This window comes from Brachyhypopomus gauderio, chromosome 9 (assembly GCF_052324685.1).
Source record: "Brachyhypopomus gauderio isolate BG-103 chromosome 9, BGAUD_0.2, whole genome shotgun sequence".
Taxonomy (NCBI): domain Eukaryota; kingdom Metazoa; phylum Chordata; class Actinopteri; order Gymnotiformes; family Hypopomidae; genus Brachyhypopomus; species Brachyhypopomus gauderio.
In genome coordinates this window covers 5,031,521-5,052,896 of record NC_135219.1, presented here as the reverse complement: position 1 = coordinate 5,052,896, position 21,376 = coordinate 5,031,521, and the positions used below count along the sequence as shown (strand labels likewise).

Genomic DNA, 21,376 nt, shown 5'->3' with positions numbered 1-21,376 from the left:
GTTAGAATAAGGAATAGATACTGTAAATTAGTGGTGGACAGTAACTAAGTAAATGTAATTCGTTACTGTACTTAAGTAACATTTCCATGTATCTGTACTTTACTCAAGTACTTTTATTTGGTAAGACTTTATACTTTTACTTCACTACATTTCAAAGCGAAACTTTTTACTTTTCACTTCGTTACATTTTCAGAAACATCTCGTTCCTTTTTCATTTTTAAATCAACGCTTAATAAAATACCGAAAGGTCAAAGTGTACCGTGTCACAGACTATAACCAATCAGCACTCAGTAAGGGATTAAGATTTGTACGCTAAATGGCTGAGTATCTGACATGGCTGCAACAGATGGCTTTCCCCAACACCCCTGGCCTTATTTAGCCCAACTGTTTGAATTCCTCGAAAAGAAAAATGATTCGTATTCCTCCTCTGCATTCTGAAGAACACATCGCTGTCATCATTTATGAACTCGCCATCAAACTTGAAAAAACACATCGAAGTAAGTTCGCCATTAGATGAGTACTACCAACAGGGTGGTTTATACCCCGGTTAATTATATCACATTGAAATACACTACATTAACAGATGCTTTTATCCAAAGCAGTGTGCTAGTACCCAAATTGCAATCTGTGGAGATGCTAAGCGCCAGTTTAACACAGGAGACTCCCACATCAAACGTTAAAGCCGGGGACATATACACGCGAATTTGGCCAAGGGAAGCGAACTTCGCAATTCATTCCTATGAGGGAGGCGAAGGCAAACAAATATGAGTGAGGCGAAGCAAAATTATTAAAATTATTATTTAAATTATTATTATCAGGGTTGGGGGGGGGGGGGGGGGGGGGGCGCGTGGCGGCGGCATGTGTGTAAAATGTTGGCGCGGGGGGGGTGGCGAGTGTAAATTGTTGGACACAAATTAAGTGTTATGCGATCGATCGATCGCCGGTGGTTGGCGCCAGAGCGAGCTAGTAACTCATTGAATCATAGATGTGGATCGGAGGTAAATAAACTAGATTTTTTTTCATTGTGAGAAATTGGATGTATGTCGTGTGAGCGTGTGAAGACGGTCTCTGGTAAAGATGCGTGTGTGTCAATGCGTGTGTCTCACGTTCATTGCGTGAGAGTTGGCAACCCTGATTATTATTATATTAATTATTATTAATTATTCGGCCAAGTTTAATATTATGAGTTCAGTTGGTAGGGCTACACACAGTTCTAGCTCTAGGTGCTAGAGCTTCTAGCTTCCCTGTCCTGCCATGTGGTGGACAGCGTAGAACCTCAGAAAAAGTCCCCCAAGCTAGGACTGAAGTGACCAGTTCTAAATTATTGTTCTGTTTGGTGGTGAATTATGTTTTCATATTAAACGGTTTGTCTACTTGTCTACCTTTCTAGTGTGAATTAATAGTACATTATTATATTATCTATATATATTATCTAGTTATTAATATGGATAAAGTTTGGAAATGAATGTCGTGAGGATAATATAGGCTAGTTTTGTGTATTTTGTGTTCGCTAGGCAAATGTAAGGCACTGTTTCCTGTTCACCTGTTGATTGAGTAGGCCTAGGGGGTTTTGATGTGACGGTGCAGTCGAATCGCAGACATGTGTGCCGAATCACCGATGTGAATCGGTGAATCTCCCCATCCCTAATATATATATATAAAATGTTTCATTTCCACAACAGCAGGTGAAATTGATTCACAATCAGTTTTGCTTCCTGACTGAACAGGTTGGTTTCACAGAGGTGTGGTTGACTTGGAGTTACATTGTGTTGTTTAAGTGTTACCTTTATTTTTTTTGAGCAAGATATCTCAGAGGGCGCACGTGCACCAAATCTTGCACTAAATCACTCCCTCGGTCACAATCACCTCATTATTAGCACCTGGCCTCAATTTACTCACGCAGCACTTAAGCCCACAGGTTTTGCAGTCCAGTACTGCACACTGATGAGCCTTCGCCTCGCATCTCAAGTTACCCAGCTACTGGACTGGCTTACTGGACTGTGCTAAATGTCACCTGCGTATATATATATATATATATATATATATATATATATATATATATATATATATATATATAGTCTAATAACAAAAGTATTTTTATGTTGAATTATTTATTTCACAAGATAAAACAAGAATAAGAATTCAGCATGACGTGGTAGGGATGTCACACATATTGAAAATGAAATCATTTATTTACATTGTTTAAATAGTCATATCACAGTCATATCACATAAATATTTTTAGTCTCATTGCATTAAAGGCTAATAATAAGATGCAATATCATCAGGTATAATATATTTTGCCAAGGCAATACTGTACATACCTGACAGGTATATTTGTTTTCTCATCTGTTAATTTTTTTTTCACTCTCCTTGCCATTACAAAATTATTACTATGTCACTGGCTCATGCTTGGTGTTCAAAATCATGAAGGAAAAGTAACCTGTCTATATGCACCACTTTACAATATTAGTGCATCTGCCTCAGCCAGAATGATAGCAAACAATCTTTCCTGGTGCGTGGTGGTGATACCATAGATTTTTATACATTTTTTACAACAGGCAGAGTTTCTGAGGAATGTAAGATTTTGGCACATTTTTTAGGCCCACAACAAAAGAGCTAAAGGAGTTTCATTTAAATAACTATTATTCATGTAACCACAGTATTTGTTATTCAGCAGAAAAGAGAATATAAACCTAAAATAACTTTAATCTGGATGAATTAGGCTGAAATATTTTCCCCAGTAGAATAATTTTAAATGATTTTCTAAACCAGCTATAAAAGAATGCATATACAATGGGATTGCAAGTGGAATTGGAGTAGCCAATCCAAGAAAGGAAGTCAAACAAACCACGTGGAAATGCAAGTCCAAGAAATGGATCAAATAATGAACAGATAAAAAATGGAGCCCAAAATAAAATAAAAACACTTATGACAATGGCTAAAGTTTTGGTAGCCTTTATCTCAGTCTTCCGCACTGATGTCTGATGCTGGCTGGTCTTCACTTGGCCGTTTTGAATTGAACGTGCTTGTCTTTGAGCAACATGGAATATTTTCAGGTATATACTGATCAGGACAACAGCAGGGATATAGAAGTATATCATTGTGAACACAACACTTGCAGCTTTACTGAGATATACAATGCAACCGCCCTCACAGGCAATAGTACTGTAGTAAAAATCTTCTTCACCAAGAATTCCAAGCTCTAGAAATGCAATCCCAAATCCCACAAAAGCAGAAAGAGCCCAACATATAAATATCATAAACAGAGTAATTTTAGTAGTCATTTTAATTGGGTACAGAAGGGGGTGACATACTGCATAATATCGGTCTATAGAAATTAGAAACAAGTTTAAAATGGAGGCATTGCACATTGTGACATCAAGACTGCTGTGTATTTTGCAGAACAACTTCCCCAAATACCAGCAGGTCTCTACAAGGCGTAACATACTAGGAGGCATCACTAATCCTCCTATAAGCAGGTCAGTTACAGCCAGAGAGAGAATGAGGTAGTTAGTTGGAGTGTGGAGCTGCTTGAAATGAATGATGGTTATGATCACCAGGAGGTTTCCTAATAATGTAAAAAATGTTATCAGACTAAACAAAATGTACATAAATGTCTGAGTCTCCACGGCATAAACTGTCTTTACACATGAGTTGTTCACAGATTCATAGCAGAATGGAGAGTTTTCCTGCATTACACTCTGGTTCAGAGACGATTTGTGCTCCATATTGTTTTGGTCTGTAATATTTATCAGTGAAAGACAAACAATTTAAAAATATCAAAAGTAGACTAAACAGTGTTGAATAATGTTAATTTCACAAGTTGAAACTGAAATCCTAATTATAAAGCATTACCTTTATATTTAAATAATATAAAAGTAATCTAAACAGCACATCTTATATTTAAAAATTACATAAAAGTGCTTTATCCAAATAAATATTTTTTTTATACATGTTCAATATCATTGTATTATTACAAAACTTTTCCTGCTTGTATGAAAAAATGAGGTCGGTGTCATAAGACTTACCTCTGTTTGCACTAAGACTACACAAAAGTGGAGTGATTTATAGTTCCACACCTGTACATATCCCCATTCATCATAATCACGTGTTCACATTTACCCCATGGCAACACATTCCTCTAAGCAAGCATGTTGTTAATTAGTAACAATTAATGTGCTTGAATAAAACCAAAACATGAAAAAAAAAATCATACTCTAAATGCCACCTCATAGTCAAATGTCCTGAGTTGTAGCATATGAAAATTGAAATAAAATGGCAATTACAATTTTTTTTATTAATTGCAGGACTTCTCTGATTAAATTAATCAAATAAATGAATGTTAATTCATCATGTACAGTACAATGAAATGCTTCTTTCCACATGTCCCAGCTTCTTTGGAAGCTAGGGTCAGAGTGCAGGGTCAGACTGGGCACTGCACTTCTTGAGCCAAAAGGACTAAGTGCCCAACAGTGGCTGTGTGGCAGAGGCAGGATTCAAACAGATTATCACTGTCTTGTTTGTTGGGTAACCAGTGATAATAGAGTAAGAATGCCTAAAACATTATGTTAATAATGACCAGATATGAAAAATAAAATAGAGCTACGACAAAGCAAAACACAAAATGCTCCAGGCGCCGCGGTCAACCCCCTGCATGTCATAGAGTGTCAGGAGCCACTCCTTTGAGGGGGGGTGGGGGGTACTGTAAGGAATGCCACCTGATCTTCCCTAAACCAGCCTCACCTGCCACTCATCACCACGCCCCCTTTTCAGTCATACTTATACCCTTCCCACCATTTCCTAGTCGCGAAGTATTGCCTACACATGCCGTGTACAGAGCGTTTCCATTGCCTGTCTGATCTTCTGTGTTCGGACCCTTGCTACCTCCCCACTCGTCTCCTGTCTAGCCCTTCTATACCTCCTGGATTTTGCTCTCTCGTTATGACCCTGGACCGTCCCGACCACCCCAAGAAAACGCTATTGCTATTGATGCTAGTAATGCTAGTGAGTTACCTGTCATTTTCTGTACACATGATTTATGTAAATAAAAGCGGTAGCCTATACTTCCGCAGTTGGATCCCTCTCTGTCTGGTCAAAACGTTACAACAGGTTAACTCCTGTATAAATGTGAATGGGATGTTGATTCTCATATCTCATTAGAATTCTCATAACTACCTAAGTATCCAAGACTAATCATCATTAAAATATAAAAAACGATTGCTTTAAAAATTATAAAATAGGTAGGGGATAGCTACTTGAGTGTGCTTCCTGCTTTTCCCATTCCCTTTCCAGGATACCCAAATTTGTGTTGGCGGCGTGCAGTGTGGATGAGTCTGTCCTTCTGTGGAGTGCGCTTGAATATTTACCAGGTATGGGTGTGTCTGGTGCTTAAGTGGCCAGTTAGTATCATTTGTTGAATATTAATGTGCTCCATTCCCCAACCCCTCCCTTTTGGGCGTGTGTTTACGTTGTCTACGCTGAATCGTCTGCGTCTGTGGATCTCCGTGGGTGCGGTTACGTCTTGTGACAATCCGTCTCACCTGTGGCTCGTCTCGTCATCACTTGGGGTTTATGTGGTTTGTCTATTTGATGTGCGTTCGTGCAGTGTCCTGTGCTCATCTTTGTTTCAGTGTGACACGTTCGTGGTAATCGTGTTTGATGTGCGCTGTCTGCGCTTTGTGTTGAAATTAAACGTGACGTTTTGTGGTACACATTGGACTCGTGCCTCGTCTTTCACCATCCCGCAAGCGTTTCAATTGGTGTGAATGGACTTTTTAATTTTGTTTTTTCCTGTTAAGCGACTGCTGCATTATGGGAAATCGTGATAGGTGCTGAATCTGCAGACTGATTCCCATCGCTAGGGAGAAGATGATTACAACATTTTAAATCTGCACTTTTACCAATTGTGCTTGTTTGTTCCAGCTCCCAGCAGTTTTGCTGTTTTGTCTTTGTTGCAGTTGGTAATTTGTTTTGTTTCTGCATTTTGTTTTTTTCTGTTTCAGACATCCCAAGTTGCTAAAGTTGATTTCAGGGAGGTTACCCCCCTGAGTGTAAGTTGTTGAGCCAGTTGTTGAGCTTGGGGCGAGGGGGTGACTCTTTGCACAGAACAGGCAGAACCAGAACCCTCTCTGTTTTCTCTCTCTCCTTCCCACTCGCGATTTGAGAAAATATAGTCTGTCGCCTGTGTGCGCGTTTGTGTGGGGCACTCGTTCTGAATTCCAGGAGATTATATGTGATTCGCGGGTATCAGGGAGACACTACCGAAATGCGGGAGACTACCGCAGCTTCCGGGAGACTTGGGATGTCTGCTGTTTAGTTTGGATTTGGCGGTTGATGTTGTTGTAATGGGGTGACAGAAGCAGCAGGCACAGGAGGTAGTGCTGGGTCTAGTTTAATGTCCATCTCCATAATAGACACAGCACAGCTCAAATAACAAATATATACTGTATAAGTAGACATAGGAGCATAGAGTGCTCAAAACTCGAGAGAGGCAGCAGCTAGGCCTGTCGCGATAATTACATTATCGACTTATCGTATGATAATTTTTAAAACGGCGATTATTTTTGCTGATGTCGATAATTGGCCATTGGGTTTCCGCGCAAATTTGTTTACATGAGAATAAACTGCAACTACGTTAGATTTCAGAAAGGCCCGCAGTGCTGCTCTCTCGCACCCCCCTCCCCCCTTAAGGGAAGACGAATCTTTGTTGTTCGAAACAATATGTGGTAGTATAAAGAAACACATCCTCAAAAACAGTGGAATGAACATTTACCTGACGAATTTTAATGTTGCTTTGTGTTCCACGTTTGAAAAGTGCTGGAATTTGTTTGTTTCACAACAAATATCTGTTATCAGATATGCTCTATTGGACATAGACCAATTATCAGTTCTCTTGTATTACGTTAACAAATACGAGCCTCTTGTAATTCCAGGACGAAACATGAGAGAACGTGAAGACGTTAAGATTGGGCGTTTTGAAAATAAATATCCATTAAATAATGTGATAAAAAGTGAATTATTTCGAATCATTTCGAGTATATGTATAAATATTTAACTTAAGTTTAACGTGCTGGGAAATATTGAAATGGACCTTGAAAGTGACATACAAGTGCTTTAATTCCACCTTATAAAGGTGTATGAACCCTGCAAACACGACTTTGTTTAATGCGCGAGCGAAGTTACAAAATTCGAGAGGTGCACGACCTCGCAAATCGACAGTGCCACGCGCGGAGCCTCCATCATTACATCATTTTCGCTGCACGGAGCCTCGAGCCGCTCGCAACGCGTCAAGTATAACTCGCTATATAGCCAGAGATGCTGCCGTTAAATACGGTCGAAAAAAAAACATTTATAAACATGCTGTAAAGATTTGACAAGCAGTATGAACTGCCAAAGAAAACTTATATCTCCCAAACTGCCATTCCAACCTTATATAATGAAGTGAAAGATGGCGTTCTGAAGGAGATTAAAGACACCTCATTTTACTCTGCCACTATATATGTGGTCAAGCTCTATACTATATTATTATTGTGGCACATTGTCTTAAAGCTCCTTTGGGTAGCACAGAAGCAAGAAAAGCAGATCCAGGTAGGCGCAAGCAATGCACAACAATGTATGGCAGGACCTGTGGGCTTATATAGTGAGTCAGAGTAATGAGGGACAGGTGCGAATAATAATGAGAGGTGATCAGTAGTGAACTAGTAGGCGGTGATTAAGATCTGGGGAGTGTTGTGAAGTGGGCAGCTCCCCTTTGGAGCTGGTCCGGCTATGGGCCGTATAGCAGGTAGATGTTTCCTGGGGCGTGGAATCTTTGCACTGTTTTGGTAGCTTAGAGCACTCTGGGTGTGCATGAGATGTGTGGTGTGATCAGGTGGGTGTATAGTATAGGAGTAAATCCCCTGGCTTTCCAACCTGTTGGTAAACATTCAGCCATGTTCCTTGAATTTTTATTAGTTAATTGTTGTGAATTAATGAATATTAAAGTGTTTTTATATTGGTAAATAAAAATATATTATTAGAACTACATCTCTGGTCCAAGTGTAGTTGTACCTGAATGTCTTTCATTAGTCTTCCTCTGGTTTCTGTTCTGCTTTGGGGCCTTTTTGGCCAGTCCAATTTCCTGGGGGTGAAATTCCTCTAGGTGCCGTAAACATACTGTCACGGTGAGGGGGCCGGGTCGCCACCAGAGGGCGCGCATCCCGGCCAGCAGCCGATCCCAGCACACACCCAGGCCCGTCGCGATGGGGCAGGCAAACCAGGCAATTGCTTGGGGCCCCAAGCTGGCCTGGGGCCCCCAGACAACAACAGGTTAAGAATTAAATGCAGTGACAAACTGTGTGAGCCCCCCTTTGCATTTTCAAAGTCATGAGCAATGACACTGTTCTCAGAATCCCCCTCAAGGGGCCCCTCCCACCAGCTGCTGAAGGCAGGCAGACACTGTCCTGGCAGACAGCCAAGTTTTAGACGCCGGCAAATATGAAACTTAACCATGAAGCGAATTTATCCATCAGGAAGCCAAAAGAGAAAACAAAAGAAGGAAGAGGAACACAAAAAAACTAGTGGTGGGCCGTTAACGGCGTTCGTTAATTTGATACTCTTATCGGGCGATATAAAAATTATCGCCGTTAATATATCTACTAAATGGGTAAGCAAACTATGATGACTTTCAACTTGACAGTTTAGCTCGGCTGTATTCCTAACCAAATTGCACAGTAGGGGCGAGAACGAGTTTTCAAACCTGTGAATTAAAAATCGTACGTGTGTTTACATGGATGCAGCCACGAAGTCGCCAGGTTTGCTTAATGGAAAATTCATTTTTAGGAACGTAAAATATTACCGGAGCGGAGCTCGGAGCGGTCGTTTTCTGCATGGTCCTAGCGCTAGATTCGTCGCTATTTAAATATTTATTTTTAACCGTTAAAACTTCAGAGGACCAAACCGGCTTTTGAAAAAGTCCCCCCCAAATTATGTCCGTGAGATTAAATGTACTAAATGTTGGCTTACATTTCAAATATCATGTTTAGCTGAATAAACATGTTATCAACCCCTTTTAATGTACAGTATGTAGGCTTACAAATTCATGTTTAACTGAATAAACCGTTGAACACGAGTAGCCTACATTTTATTGAGTATGTTTTTTTCTTCAAGTATCAAAGTAGAACAGCTTCCTCAAGCAGTCATTGATGCATTTTGGAAACAGGAGATGAGCCCCTGGTCTAATGCACCCTCTGTATTAAGAAACCCTATCTCAAAAGCTGACTTTTAGTTATTACTTGGGTAGCACACATATGAGCCATTTTAATATAGATTAATCTAGATTAATTTCAAGATTTCAGTGAGATTAATCTAGATTAAAAAAATTAATCTATGCCCACCCCTAAAAAAAACACAAGACAGTGGTAAGTGATGATTTACACTGGATAAATTAGGCCTACCTGTACAAATGGTGTAATTTAGCAGCAGGTAGGCTAAAAACAATATATACGTCCCGGGTAATCCCATACTTAAATCTGCTATGTTCAGCTACAAGTAGTAAATTTGAAAAGTAGTTAGTTTGAGGTGTATATGCTGTGGTTCTTGAAGGTGGACTGCGGCCAGATATGTTTTTTTTTTTGGCCGGAGGGGGGTTTGGGCATGAGATTTCTGGTGTGGAGGTTGGGGGGGCCCCGGTTGGTGTCTTTGCTTGGGGCCCCCAAATACCTTGAAACGGCACTGCACACACCCCCGCGCACGCAACCACTCCCACAGTCACAATCACCATCATACTGATCACCTGTTTCTTGTTTACTTTGCTCTTCTTAAGCCCGCAGGTCGTCTGGTCCAGTGCTGCACATTGCCGCTACATGAGTGTCTCTGGTTTCTGCTTATCAGTCACTGCGTTCCCTACCTGCGTGCGCTACGAGCCTTACTTTGCAACACTTGCAGTGTCTGCGTTACGAGCCTTACTAGTGTGCGCTACGAGCTTTACCTTGCATCACTTATAGTGTGTGTGCTAAGAGCTTTACCTTGCATCACTTGCAGTGATGTTTGTTGCCATGGACAATAAACATCCTACTGTTCAACCCCCGTCTCCGGCTGCCTCTGTCCCGATGCCTCCGGCGTCACACATACAATCTTTCCCCTCTCTCTCTTTTCCACCCACCACGCCACAATTGGTTAGACTTTGTTCACACGGTTGGATATATTCAGACATCACTTGCAGGAAGTAGATTGTAGAGTGCTGCCTATGCAACATATCTCATTGATAAACCTGAGATACTCAAATAACAAAATGTAATTTGTGCATGTTCTTTTCATATTGGTATTCTGATATGTGAACCAAATTTAGTTGATGTTTACAGTTTTTACTATTACTATCAAGTGGGCACGTTATCCCATGTGCTCATTTAGTTTGGTTTAGTTAACATGTAGGCCTACTACCATTTAGCATATTTCTCTTGTGACTATTAAAACTATTGTTCATGTCAGTTGGGAGATGTACTTTCCTTTTTATATTAGTCTTCAAGTTTGGACATGTTAGTTTGGGAAGTAAGTAGTTACAATGCTAGTTGTGGTTACGACATCACTTTGTACCTGGAACTGAGTCAGTTCTGTGGACTTGCCACTAGATGGTGGTCAGGTATTGGTTATGTTGAATTAGTAACACTTATATAGCACTACAATAAACACACTTCTCTACAAATTTTACATCTGGTTAACACACCTGTAAGAATATTAAATCTTTATATATTATATAATGGGAGATTATATAACAGGATGTGAAGCAGCACCTCTAAAACTGAGACTATGGTATTCAATCAGACAAGGGTGGAATGCTCTCTCTGGGTTGGGAGTAAGTCCTTGCCCCAAGTGGAGGAGTTCAAGTATGTCAGGTCAGAACAGAAGTACTGGACGCTGTACTGGACCATTGTAGTCAAGAAAGAGCTGAGCCTAAACCAAAGCTCTCAATTTACTGGTGTAGCAGATACATATGTTAGTTATGGATTATGAACTGGGCACCATCCTGATTGCTCAGGAACCAATATTGTGATAATGGAGATAGGTGGAATATGGTTTAATCAGTCTCATTACTAAAGGGTTAAGTTCTGGTTCTGCGCAGTGACCTAATACCATTGACCAAAATATGTATTTACCACCGTGACCAGATTAATGAACAAATGTCCAAATTTATTAAATGGTTAATATTACAATTGATGTGAAGAATAGCATATGGAATGATTTGGCTCAAAATGAAACTAAACCTATATGTGAATCTACTAATCTAAACCAGGGATATAATACTAAACAACAAAGAATAGAAAATTAAACAACATTGAATAATCAGCAATTATCAAGGGTCATGGGATTTAAATGGATTATATGGCTACACTAAGATGTTTTCTAACTAGCTTAGGACCCAGGGACGGACACAAGGTATTTAGAAGGAAAATAGAAAATAGAAAGAGAAGGTTTGGGCAGGCTAAAGGTTTGGCAACCCCAAAGCAGCATATAAACTCTGTGCCTTACTTCGAAGAAGAGGTGTGTTGTGAAGCAGACCAACCGGTGTGCGTTCACGGTTCGTTTCCTCCTGAGGTGGCTAGGTCAGCGGAGTCGGTCTCAGCTGAGACTGCTCGAATCGCGAAGACTTTGCGGTGACGTCATAGCTGGAGGGCACATACAAACTGGTGCAGATACTTAACTGAGAAAGAAAATGAGCTTGACTTGAAAGACTAGACGACGACACGTAAAAGAAAGAAAATAAAATATAGAAGAATCTTCTGTTGGACTCTGTGAGAGCTTTAGTTGTGGTCTTCTGGGATCTCTCTAGTGGACTCTGCGGTGTTCAGCGTGAGTCCAGCAAACTGTTGGTCGCGATGGTTTGGCGTGTTTCCAACGAGTCTCTGAGCCTCGGCGAGTCTGACGAAATTCTCCAAGTCCTTCCAAGTCTGCCAGGCCGATAAGCTAATTGTCTCTCCTTGAGCAAGGGTTTTTATCCAACTTTTAGGGGCGTCATCGTAAGGCACTTTCTTGGTCATCATGTCATTGACCATTGAGCCTGTATTATTTAATATTCATTACCTATTGTCACGGTACGGCGGGCCCCCTACTGGTCGCCCCCGTTTACAGCGGCAGATGTCCTGTAATTGTTGCGTTGTGTGCGTCCCTCAGGTGGGCGAAGCCCGTGATCCGTCTCACCTGAGGGTCGTTTGTTTGTCTATATATGTCTTGCCTTTGTACCAAGTCACCGCTGGTTATTTCCTTAATATATATATATATATATCCTTAATTTGGATAAGTCGATAAGTTTTGGTTTGCACACTTTTCCTATTAAACCATCCTTTTTCCCTGAGACTTGGCGTGATCATTTCCATTTAATTTCGCTCACCCTGCCCGTCACACCTATGCCTGGACAGGGGAGAGAGAGAGAGAAAGGGAGAGAGAGAGAGAGCGAGGGGGGGCTTGTCTTTCCAGGTCCAATTTAATGACTTAACGGAAGAAGGTAGATTAGCACAATTTGAAGACAAAGGGAATTCCCTATTCCTAAATAAGTTGACTTACATACTCTGCCTAAATAAGTATTAATTTGGTTCTATTTGTCTACACATTGAGCCATTGTTAATTTCCACTTTTGGACAATAAATGACACATAATGTACAGACAGGCATGAATGTGAGGTCACAGAAGCACACATGAGAATGATTACATTTGATGAGTAACATATGAACTAATACATAGATATTACACCGGAATACAAGTGTATTGATATGTCTAAAATAATGCAGCACATGAATATGGAAATACACAGGTCTCTATGACTCTAACACACAGAATTAATGAGCATGCATGTCTAAACAGCAGAACACCCAAGAATATATATATAAATTTATAAATATTAGGGGTGGGACGCGATTTTAAAAACTAATCGAATTAATTACAAGCTTTGTAATTAATTAATTGAAATTTATTGCATTTTAATCGCATTTCAATATTTAACATGAGAAATTATAATTTAAGTTTGAATGATGAATGAATCAATGAACATAAGCATAAACTTCAACATCTTGTTTATTTTTCCACCAGTCTACTATAGACCAATAGATGAGTGCAGAAAACAGAGCAAACACAGAACACTGGAAATTCTGACCAAATTTTTTTCATTTTGGGAGCTTTGCTCAGGATATTGGAAGAATAAGAAGAACTGAAGTAAATCAGAAGATGTTTTTAATACCATTTAAGACGGTAGACTTTTTCTTTAATTTTCCAGGCCTCTGCCACACCCATAAAGTCCTCTACACAGGCATCTCCATAGTGCCTAGAAGTGGTCTTCTGCATGATCAAAGCAAGTTAGGCAACATAAATTAACACATTCGTTTGTGAAAGAAGAAACGGGAAGTTCCCCATTACCTGTGAAAAATGCCAATCCGCATTCATGTAATGAAAACACTCAGTAGCCTATAACTCCTCCTACTTTTTGGTCTTTTTACTGTCTTAATTGTAGGCCTATATTGATTTATTAATTGCAAAATATATGCAACAAGGCCTGCAGACAGTGGAGGGTAAACAGAAGTTAACTGAAGGACTTAACAATGACTGTATATAGTTAATATTGGATATGGATTTTATCAGTTGGCGGTGTGACTTTTTTCCATTGAAAACTCACATTTAGAGAATGTTACAAATAAAAGTCAAATTTCATTCAACATGTGCTTGTAATAATTTTTTATAATGAAGTGCGCTAAAAAGTGCCCCCCCCCCCCCCCCCAAGCACTTGCCCCTCAAAATGTCTGTGCACGCCACTGTTGCGGACTGTATTTAAATAAATGTTTTCTGTGTTGAATATTGTCATCTGAGTTGTCTCTCAGTTGTAACCTGAAGCCAGAAGTATTATTCAAACCATCACCTTCAGATTTATAGTTTGTTTATCGAACAGATTTCAGTTGCAGGTAGTGGGAACTTTGATTATATTACGTTGGGTAAATTAAATATTATTTAAATTTCCACCATTTCGTAGGTAATTTTATAAGACTGATTACTTGATAAATTTGGCCAACACCTACAGCACTAATTACAGTTAAAGCAATAATGAATGTTGCTTAAACAAAGACATTATATCAGACTCAGTTTATTTTTAATTAATACTCTGAATGACAAAAGTGAGACTAAGATGTGGAGCCACGTTTCAAAGGCCTACCACAGGCACAGGACATTCACTGGAACTGGAATTCAGTGGAAACTGGATTTTAGGATTAAGGATTCTGAATACAAAACAAAACATTCTGCATGGAAAACAGAACCTTACTGACACTTAAAATAGCTTTAGTCTGGATGAATTAGGCTTAAATATTTTTCCTTGTAGAATTATGTTAAATGATTTTCTAAACCAGCGATAAAAGAATGCATATACAATGGGATTGCAAGTGGAATTGAAATACCCAATCCAAGATAGCACGTCAAACAAACCACGTGGAATTACAGGACCGAGAAATGGATCAAACAATGAACAGAAAAAAAATGGAGCCCAAAATAAAATAAAAACACCTATGACAATGGCTAAAGTCTTGGTAGCCTTTATCTCAGTCTTCCGCATTTTTGTATGCTGATGTCTGGTCTTCACTTGGCCATTATGAATCATGTGTGCTTGTCTTTGAGCAATATGAAATATTTTCAGGTACATACTGACTAGGACAACAGCAGGGATATAGAAGTTTATCATTGTAAACACAACAATTGCAGTTTTGCTGAAATACACAATGCAACCACCCTCACAGGCAAAGGTACTGTAGTAAATATCCTCTTCACCCATAATGCCAAGTTCTAGATACGTTATCCCAAATCCCACAAAAGCTGCAAGAGACCAACCTACAAAGATCATAATGAGAGTAATTTTACTAGTAATTTTAATGGGGTACAGAAGAGGGTGAGTAACTGCATAATATCGATCTATAGAAATTAGAAATAGGTTTAAAATTGAGGCATCGCTTAATGTAACATCAAGACTGCTGTGCAGTTTACAGAACAATTTCCCCAAATACCAGCAGGTTTCCACAGTGCGTATCACACTGGGAGGCATCACAAGTACTCCTATAAGCAGGTCAGTTACAGCCAGAGACAGAATGAGGTAATTAGCTGGTGTGTGCATCTGCTTGAAATGAATGATGGTTATGATCACCAAGAGGTTTCCAAATAATGTAAATAATGTTATGAGGCTCAGCAAAATGTATAGAAATGTCCGAGTCTCCATGGCATAAACAGTCTTTACACACGAGTTGTTCACAGATCCATAGCAGAGTGGAAGATTTTCCTGCATTACACTCTGGTTAAGAGTCCATTTGTAGTCCATATTGTTTTACCTGTAATTTCTATTAGTATCTAACCGTGCAAGAGAATTTAAATGAAGGTGAAATTTAAATCCTTATCCTTATCTTTATCAGTCACCTGAAAAAATGATATAAACAGTTCAAACACCACATAATGTATCTGAATAGTACATTTAGAACTTTGTGTAATACTATTTCATAATTACAAACAGAACATTTGTATTTACAGTTACCTCTGTTTGCACTAGGGCTACATAGAGGATGAGTGATTTATATGTATACTCCTGTACACCGCCCTGTTCATTATAATCACATGTTCACAGTTTCCCCATGACAATACATTCCTCAGGAATGCATTGCTCTTTATTAGTATATACAAAACATTAGTATTAGTAAATCTCTTTAATCTTCCTTTTGTAATACTAAGACACAGTGATTTTAACATGCACTCTGCATCGTACAAATGTACTAATCATCATCTCATTATGCAATGCTTTCAGACTACACATTTAACTACATATGTATTACATTGCTATGTTCGGGGATTTTATTGAGCTCATTCAGGACAAGTCTAAGGGTTGGTTTCAGTGCTGTACAGCCGCTGGACACCAGAGGGAGCTACTCAGGCTAAATGAGCAACACCTGCTCTGTAGCCTTTATAAGAAGCTCACTTGAAGGCACTCATTGCTGAGATGTACTTCAGTGTTTTTTGCATGCGGATCAGACAGACGTTTTTGGCAGAAGTTTCAAGACTTGCTCTCGAGGTTTCGTTATCTTTCCTCTTGAGTCCTTCTCTCAGGTTGTTCCTCTTGTTCCCCCATTTTTTCATGGTTTTATTCTCTACCTATTCCCCCATTGTTCCCTTTTGCTCCTTTTATTTTCAAGCCTCTTTAAGGCTTGAAATAGGTAGAGTTTAGGTTTCCATACATGGCGACCTGGCATTCCAGTCTCCAAGGATCACCCAGTTACTGTTTAGTACCATGCCCTAAACTACCAACAGCTATGGAGACAGCTCAGGCTATCTTTATATTCGTATTCCATGTTTACGGACTACCTGAGGACATTGCATCGGACAAAGGAGTACAATTTGCCTCTGAGGTCTGGAAACAGTTCTGCAAACAACTGGGGATTACAGCCAGTTTAACCTCAAGTTATCATCATCAGTCTAATGGAGATGTAGAGTGAGTTAATCAAGAAATAGTAAGGTTCCTGAGACAATATTGTGTTTCCCAGACAGAGTGCAATAAGTATTTACCCTGGGCAGAATATGTCCGTAATTCATTGGTTCATTCCTCCACTAAACTAACTCCATTCCAGTGTGTACCAACCACCTTTCTTCCCATGGGACTCTAGTCCCAAGTATCAGCCCTAGACGAGTGATTTAGACAAAGTGCTCATACCTGGGAACTGGCTCATGTTCACCTGAGGCGGGCCATGCACACATGACAAAGCAATGTGAATCGTCAGCGTCTACCCACGTTGATCTACCACCCAGGTCAGAGACTGTGGCTATCAACCCGTAACCTGAATATCTGCCTGCCCAGTAAGAGGCTCAGCCCCAAGTATATTGGACCGTTTAAGGTGCTTAGCCGAGTAAACGCTGTGACTTACAAAATACAACTTCCTCCCCAGTACCAACATTTCATGTCTCCCTGCTAAAGCCTGTTCACTTTAGCCCCATGTCTGTTAGACCTATTTCAACCAACCCACCTGAACCTCTGGACATTGACGGTCAGCGCGTCCATGCACTTCTGGAGTCTAGACGGTGGCAAGGCGGGATTCAATATCTGGTCGAGTGGGAGGGGTACGGCCCAGAGGAGAGGTCATGGGTCCCGGCAAGGGACATATTGGAGACCTCTTTCATTGCCGAGTTTCACGCCACTTATCCCACTTTTTCAGTGCACAGACACCTGGGTCGTCCTTCCGCAAGTTGCTCTGGAACGGCTGAAGCCACTTGTCAGAGGGGGAGTTCTGTTAGGAATAGCACTCAGTCCCTCTCTCTGAATAATTAGCTGCACCTGCCTCTCGTTTGCCATACCCTTTCACCTTTCTATTTGAACGCCAGTATTCTGCTTCCTGGTTTCAAAGTATTGCTGACTCATGCCGCATACAGAGCGTTCTCTCTGTCTGATTGATTACCCATGTTCTGACCTCTGCTTGCTCCCCAGACCTCATCCCCTGCCTAGCCCTCTTGTACCTCCTGGACTCCCCCGGTGTGACCCTGGACCGGCCCCACTTTCTGTGCAACACTTCTGTGCTACTCGCCTCCAGCATTTGTTTCATATTCAATAAAAGCAGCACTATACCCCATTTGTATCCTTCTCTGCCTGGATACTACATTACAGTGAGGTCCCACCCCTCCCCACCAGGGTCATCAAGCCAAGGCCTCCTTGTTCCTCCAGTCCAAAAGATGTGCTATGACTATGATGCAAGGCGTCCTTAACTACAGGCACCATCACAAATGGTGTTTACATACATTATTCTGCCCCTGCTCGTATGTGTGTGGCTACAAGCTCAGCAGACAGACAATAGGTATCCCAAGAAAAGCCAGAAGCCAAATTCTCCTGAAAGCTTACTCATTGTAAAAAACTGTAATACAGACATACAACATATTTTTGTTTATATCAAACATAAACTTTATATAAATTCATGCAGCAACTGAACATGACATACTTACAGGCAAATGTTTCCCTGGTCATACAACACAACACAAGAAAGCACAACTGTTGACTTCCTCAAAAAGAACAACCACCTACAGAAACACTGAATGCAAAGAACAGCACTGTGACGAGACGTCACATACATACTGTAGTTCACTACTAGAGAATGAGCCTACAAACAAGTAAAGCATACAGTAGTCAAAATGTAATTGGTTTTACATATTTTAATATATGTTACATACAGGGTCTTTGGGTCCACTGGACCCTGGGCTAGTCAATGTGTAGAAATCACAGGTCCTGTGCACCCTCATTTTTCCTCCCTCCTCTCTGGACCTGTGTGTGTGTGAGGGAGAGAGAGAGTGAGAGAGAGAAATAGAGGCCGAAGCACTTGGTGTGATAACCCACAGTATGCTCTGTTCCCGCAAAAGTTGACCAAATTGTTGCAAAATTGGACCAATCAATACTATCTGAACCCACATTCCCACATATTTCACCCTCTGTCTTGCGGGAACCAATCATGGGGACATGATACTATAAATAGCTCTGTCAGCATGCTTCCATACCACAAATGATCAAGATGCCGAAGTGATTCTCTGTTCAGACTGCCTTACAGTTGATATTGGAAGAGAGAGGATGTTGATGGTGATTCAGAAGAAGAAATTTCAAAATGTGAGGATCACATTTGTGAAAAATCATTGATTTTCTGACACTGATTTGAAAAGAAGGATGAGCATCAGCCAGCTCCATTTGGACCAGCCTGTGTGCAGCCAGCATAGGACCAGCCTGTCAGCCAGCTCCGAAACAACCTCAGGACCAACTCACCAGCAGCAAGCCCCAAGACCAAACTATCAGCAGTTTGCAAACGGCAACATATGGTTGTCAAAAGATGGCAGAAAAGAATGGTCTTCCTGCTCAAGAAATTAACCCCCCCCCCCTGCATGGCTGCTAATGTGATTTGGATTATACCAGGACCTACACGTTTGGCAGTCACTCGTGCACAAGACATCACATCTTCTTTTGACCTTTTTATGTCTTCCCCTATCAAGAAAATCATCCTTTAATGTGGCCATAGTTCATGTGTCTGGCAAACAAATGATCATCACAGATACTTTGTCTAGAAATCCTCTAGATGAAAAAACCTGTCTGACACTGAAGAAGTCACTGCACATGTGTAAGCAGTCACCAGATCCAAACCTGTATCTGAACAGGTTGGAAAGCATAAAAAATGCAGCCATGGTGGACACGGTGCTGCAAATGGTACTCACACACATCAGGTGTGGTTGGCCTGACAAAATGGCAAAACTCTCCCATTTACAGGCAAATCTCTCTGAACCTGATGGCATCTTCCTGTATCAAGACAGGTTAGTGATTGCAACATTCCAATGTGAAGAAAGGCTGCAGCGAATTCACGAAGGTCATCCTGGACTGACTAAGTGCAGGGAAAGCGCCATGATGTCGGTATGATGGCCTGAAATTAGCCAAGATATTGCACAGAAAGTAAAATCCTGTGAATTCTGTGTAGAGAATAAACCATCTTACAGGAGAAAGCCGCTGATTACAACACATCTTCTAGATGGTCCCTGGCAGAAGACCGCTGCAGACCTATGTGAGTGTGGATAGGTCTGTAAGAGTACTTCTTTGTAGTGGACTATTACTCCAGGTTCTTGGAGCTAGCTCAAGTGCCCTGCATCAATAGCTAACAAGTCATCGCCAGCTTTTTAGAACATGTTTGCAAGGTGGGGTATTCCCCTGGAGCTAGAGAGTGAAAATGGAACACAGTTTGTCTCTGCAGAATTCAAAAAGTTCCAGGAACAGTATGGGTTTGTGCATACTACGTCCAGCCCCCGTTACCCACAATCAAATGGTGCAGCCAAGAGGCTACATCCTGAAACAACCAGCTCTGCAGCTGGCTCTGATGTGTTATCGGGCTTCCCCAACCAGTGCCACAAGACCAGCAAGTCACTGGGAAGTGCGGCCCTGGGACTCCACTGCTCCTGGGGGGGCCATGGGTGGGTGGGATTCCCGGGTCTTTCTCTGCCTGCCTCTGGCCTCTGGGGGAGTGTTGTCGCAGCTTTCTACCCTTGCTGGTAAGTACATTCCATACATTTATCCTATGTTACACTTTTAGGTTGCACATAAACACACACTCACACATACATCACAGTCATTTGTGCTTTATGTCTTGGGTACACTTTCTGCTCTTCTTTGCAGTGGTCATTTGAGCTGGTTGTTTTTTTTTTCTTTTTTTTCCCCTGCAACCTCCTCACAAGGCTCTGGTTCATGAAGCTCCATGGCATTTTTGACTCGGTTTGTTTTTTACCTCTCTTTTAGATTTGCCCTTTTGTATTGGTTGGGCTGGGTGTATCTTTTGAACTTGTTTTTTTGGCTCTTTGGATCACATTCTGTGAGTGGTTACTGTAGTGCATAGTGCCTTCTTCTCTTTGGTGTGTTGTGTATGTGCATGCTTTTTGTTGAAATGGATATTAAAGATGTAACAGCTCCATTGCCTCGTCACAGAACTCCACTCAGCTTCAGACCAGAGATGGTGTTCCTCCCAATCACACCCTTCCTGGTCCTACTGTCATTAGGCTTGGCCCGAACCGATATTTGCAAACAATGCGTATTGGTATCGGATCGGCAGGCACGATATAATGCCAATCCAGACACCCGAACCAGTTTTTTTTTTTTTTTTTTTTGAAAGTCCGATCCAGGTTTTCAAGCGCACCCATTTAGATAATCTATTCCAGTTTTTGCTGTTTTCGCCAGTGAGAGTAAAATCCGGTCCGCATTTTCCAGCACACCTTCAGCACACGAGCATAGCATCTCCCCAATTTAGCTCAGTGGCATCTCCTAACCCAGTGGTTCCCAAACTTTAGTATCAGCCGATACTGATCCGATACCGATCTGATAGAGTAAAACTGTGCTGAATCGACAAAAATAGGAAATATAAAATAATTATTTTTTTTCATCTTTACATCTACAAAAGAGGAAATATAGTTGGCCATCCGTGATAACATTACTTATATGTAAAAAAAAGAAGAGGAAATATAATATAAATATATTTATAAAATATAACAAAGAGGAAATATAGCTGGCCAAATTCAGTTCAATGCTTTTTCCTATGTACATCCGTGATAACATTACTTATATGTAAAAAAAAAGAGGAAATATAATATAAATATATATTTATATTATATTATATAAATAAATTATATATATTATATATATTTCGTCAGGAATTCCAGACGGTGAGCTGGGTACTTCCTCTGTGCTGCGTTCAATGTCTTGCTGGCAAAAGCAACCGGTCTGGCTTTGGTCTCTCCTTCTGGTACCTGCGACAGAACGGCACCGAGTCCGTCCAGAGATGCATCGACTGAAAGTATGAAAGGCTTATCAAAATTTGGATGTGCGAGTACAG

At 40.7% G+C, this 21,376-nt stretch overlaps 2 protein-coding genes across 2 annotated transcripts; both read right to left on the bottom strand.

The window, feature by feature from the left end:
- Positions 1–2,695: 2,695 nt before the first annotated feature.
- Positions 2,696–3,730, bottom strand: LOC143522435 (trace amine-associated receptor 1-like). Its single transcript, XM_077016155.1, has one exon. It carries the CDS (start codon positions 3,728–3,730, stop codon positions 2,696–2,698), a length of 1,035 nt encoding a protein of 344 aa, XP_076872270.1.
- A 10,556-nt stretch (positions 3,731–14,286) lies between these two features.
- Positions 14,287–15,321, bottom strand: LOC143522434 (trace amine-associated receptor 1-like). The gene has a single exon (XM_077016154.1). The coding sequence runs from the start codon at positions 15,319–15,321 to the stop codon at positions 14,287–14,289; it is 1,035 nt and encodes a 344-aa protein (XP_076872269.1).
- Positions 15,322–21,376: the final 6,055 nt, after the last annotated feature.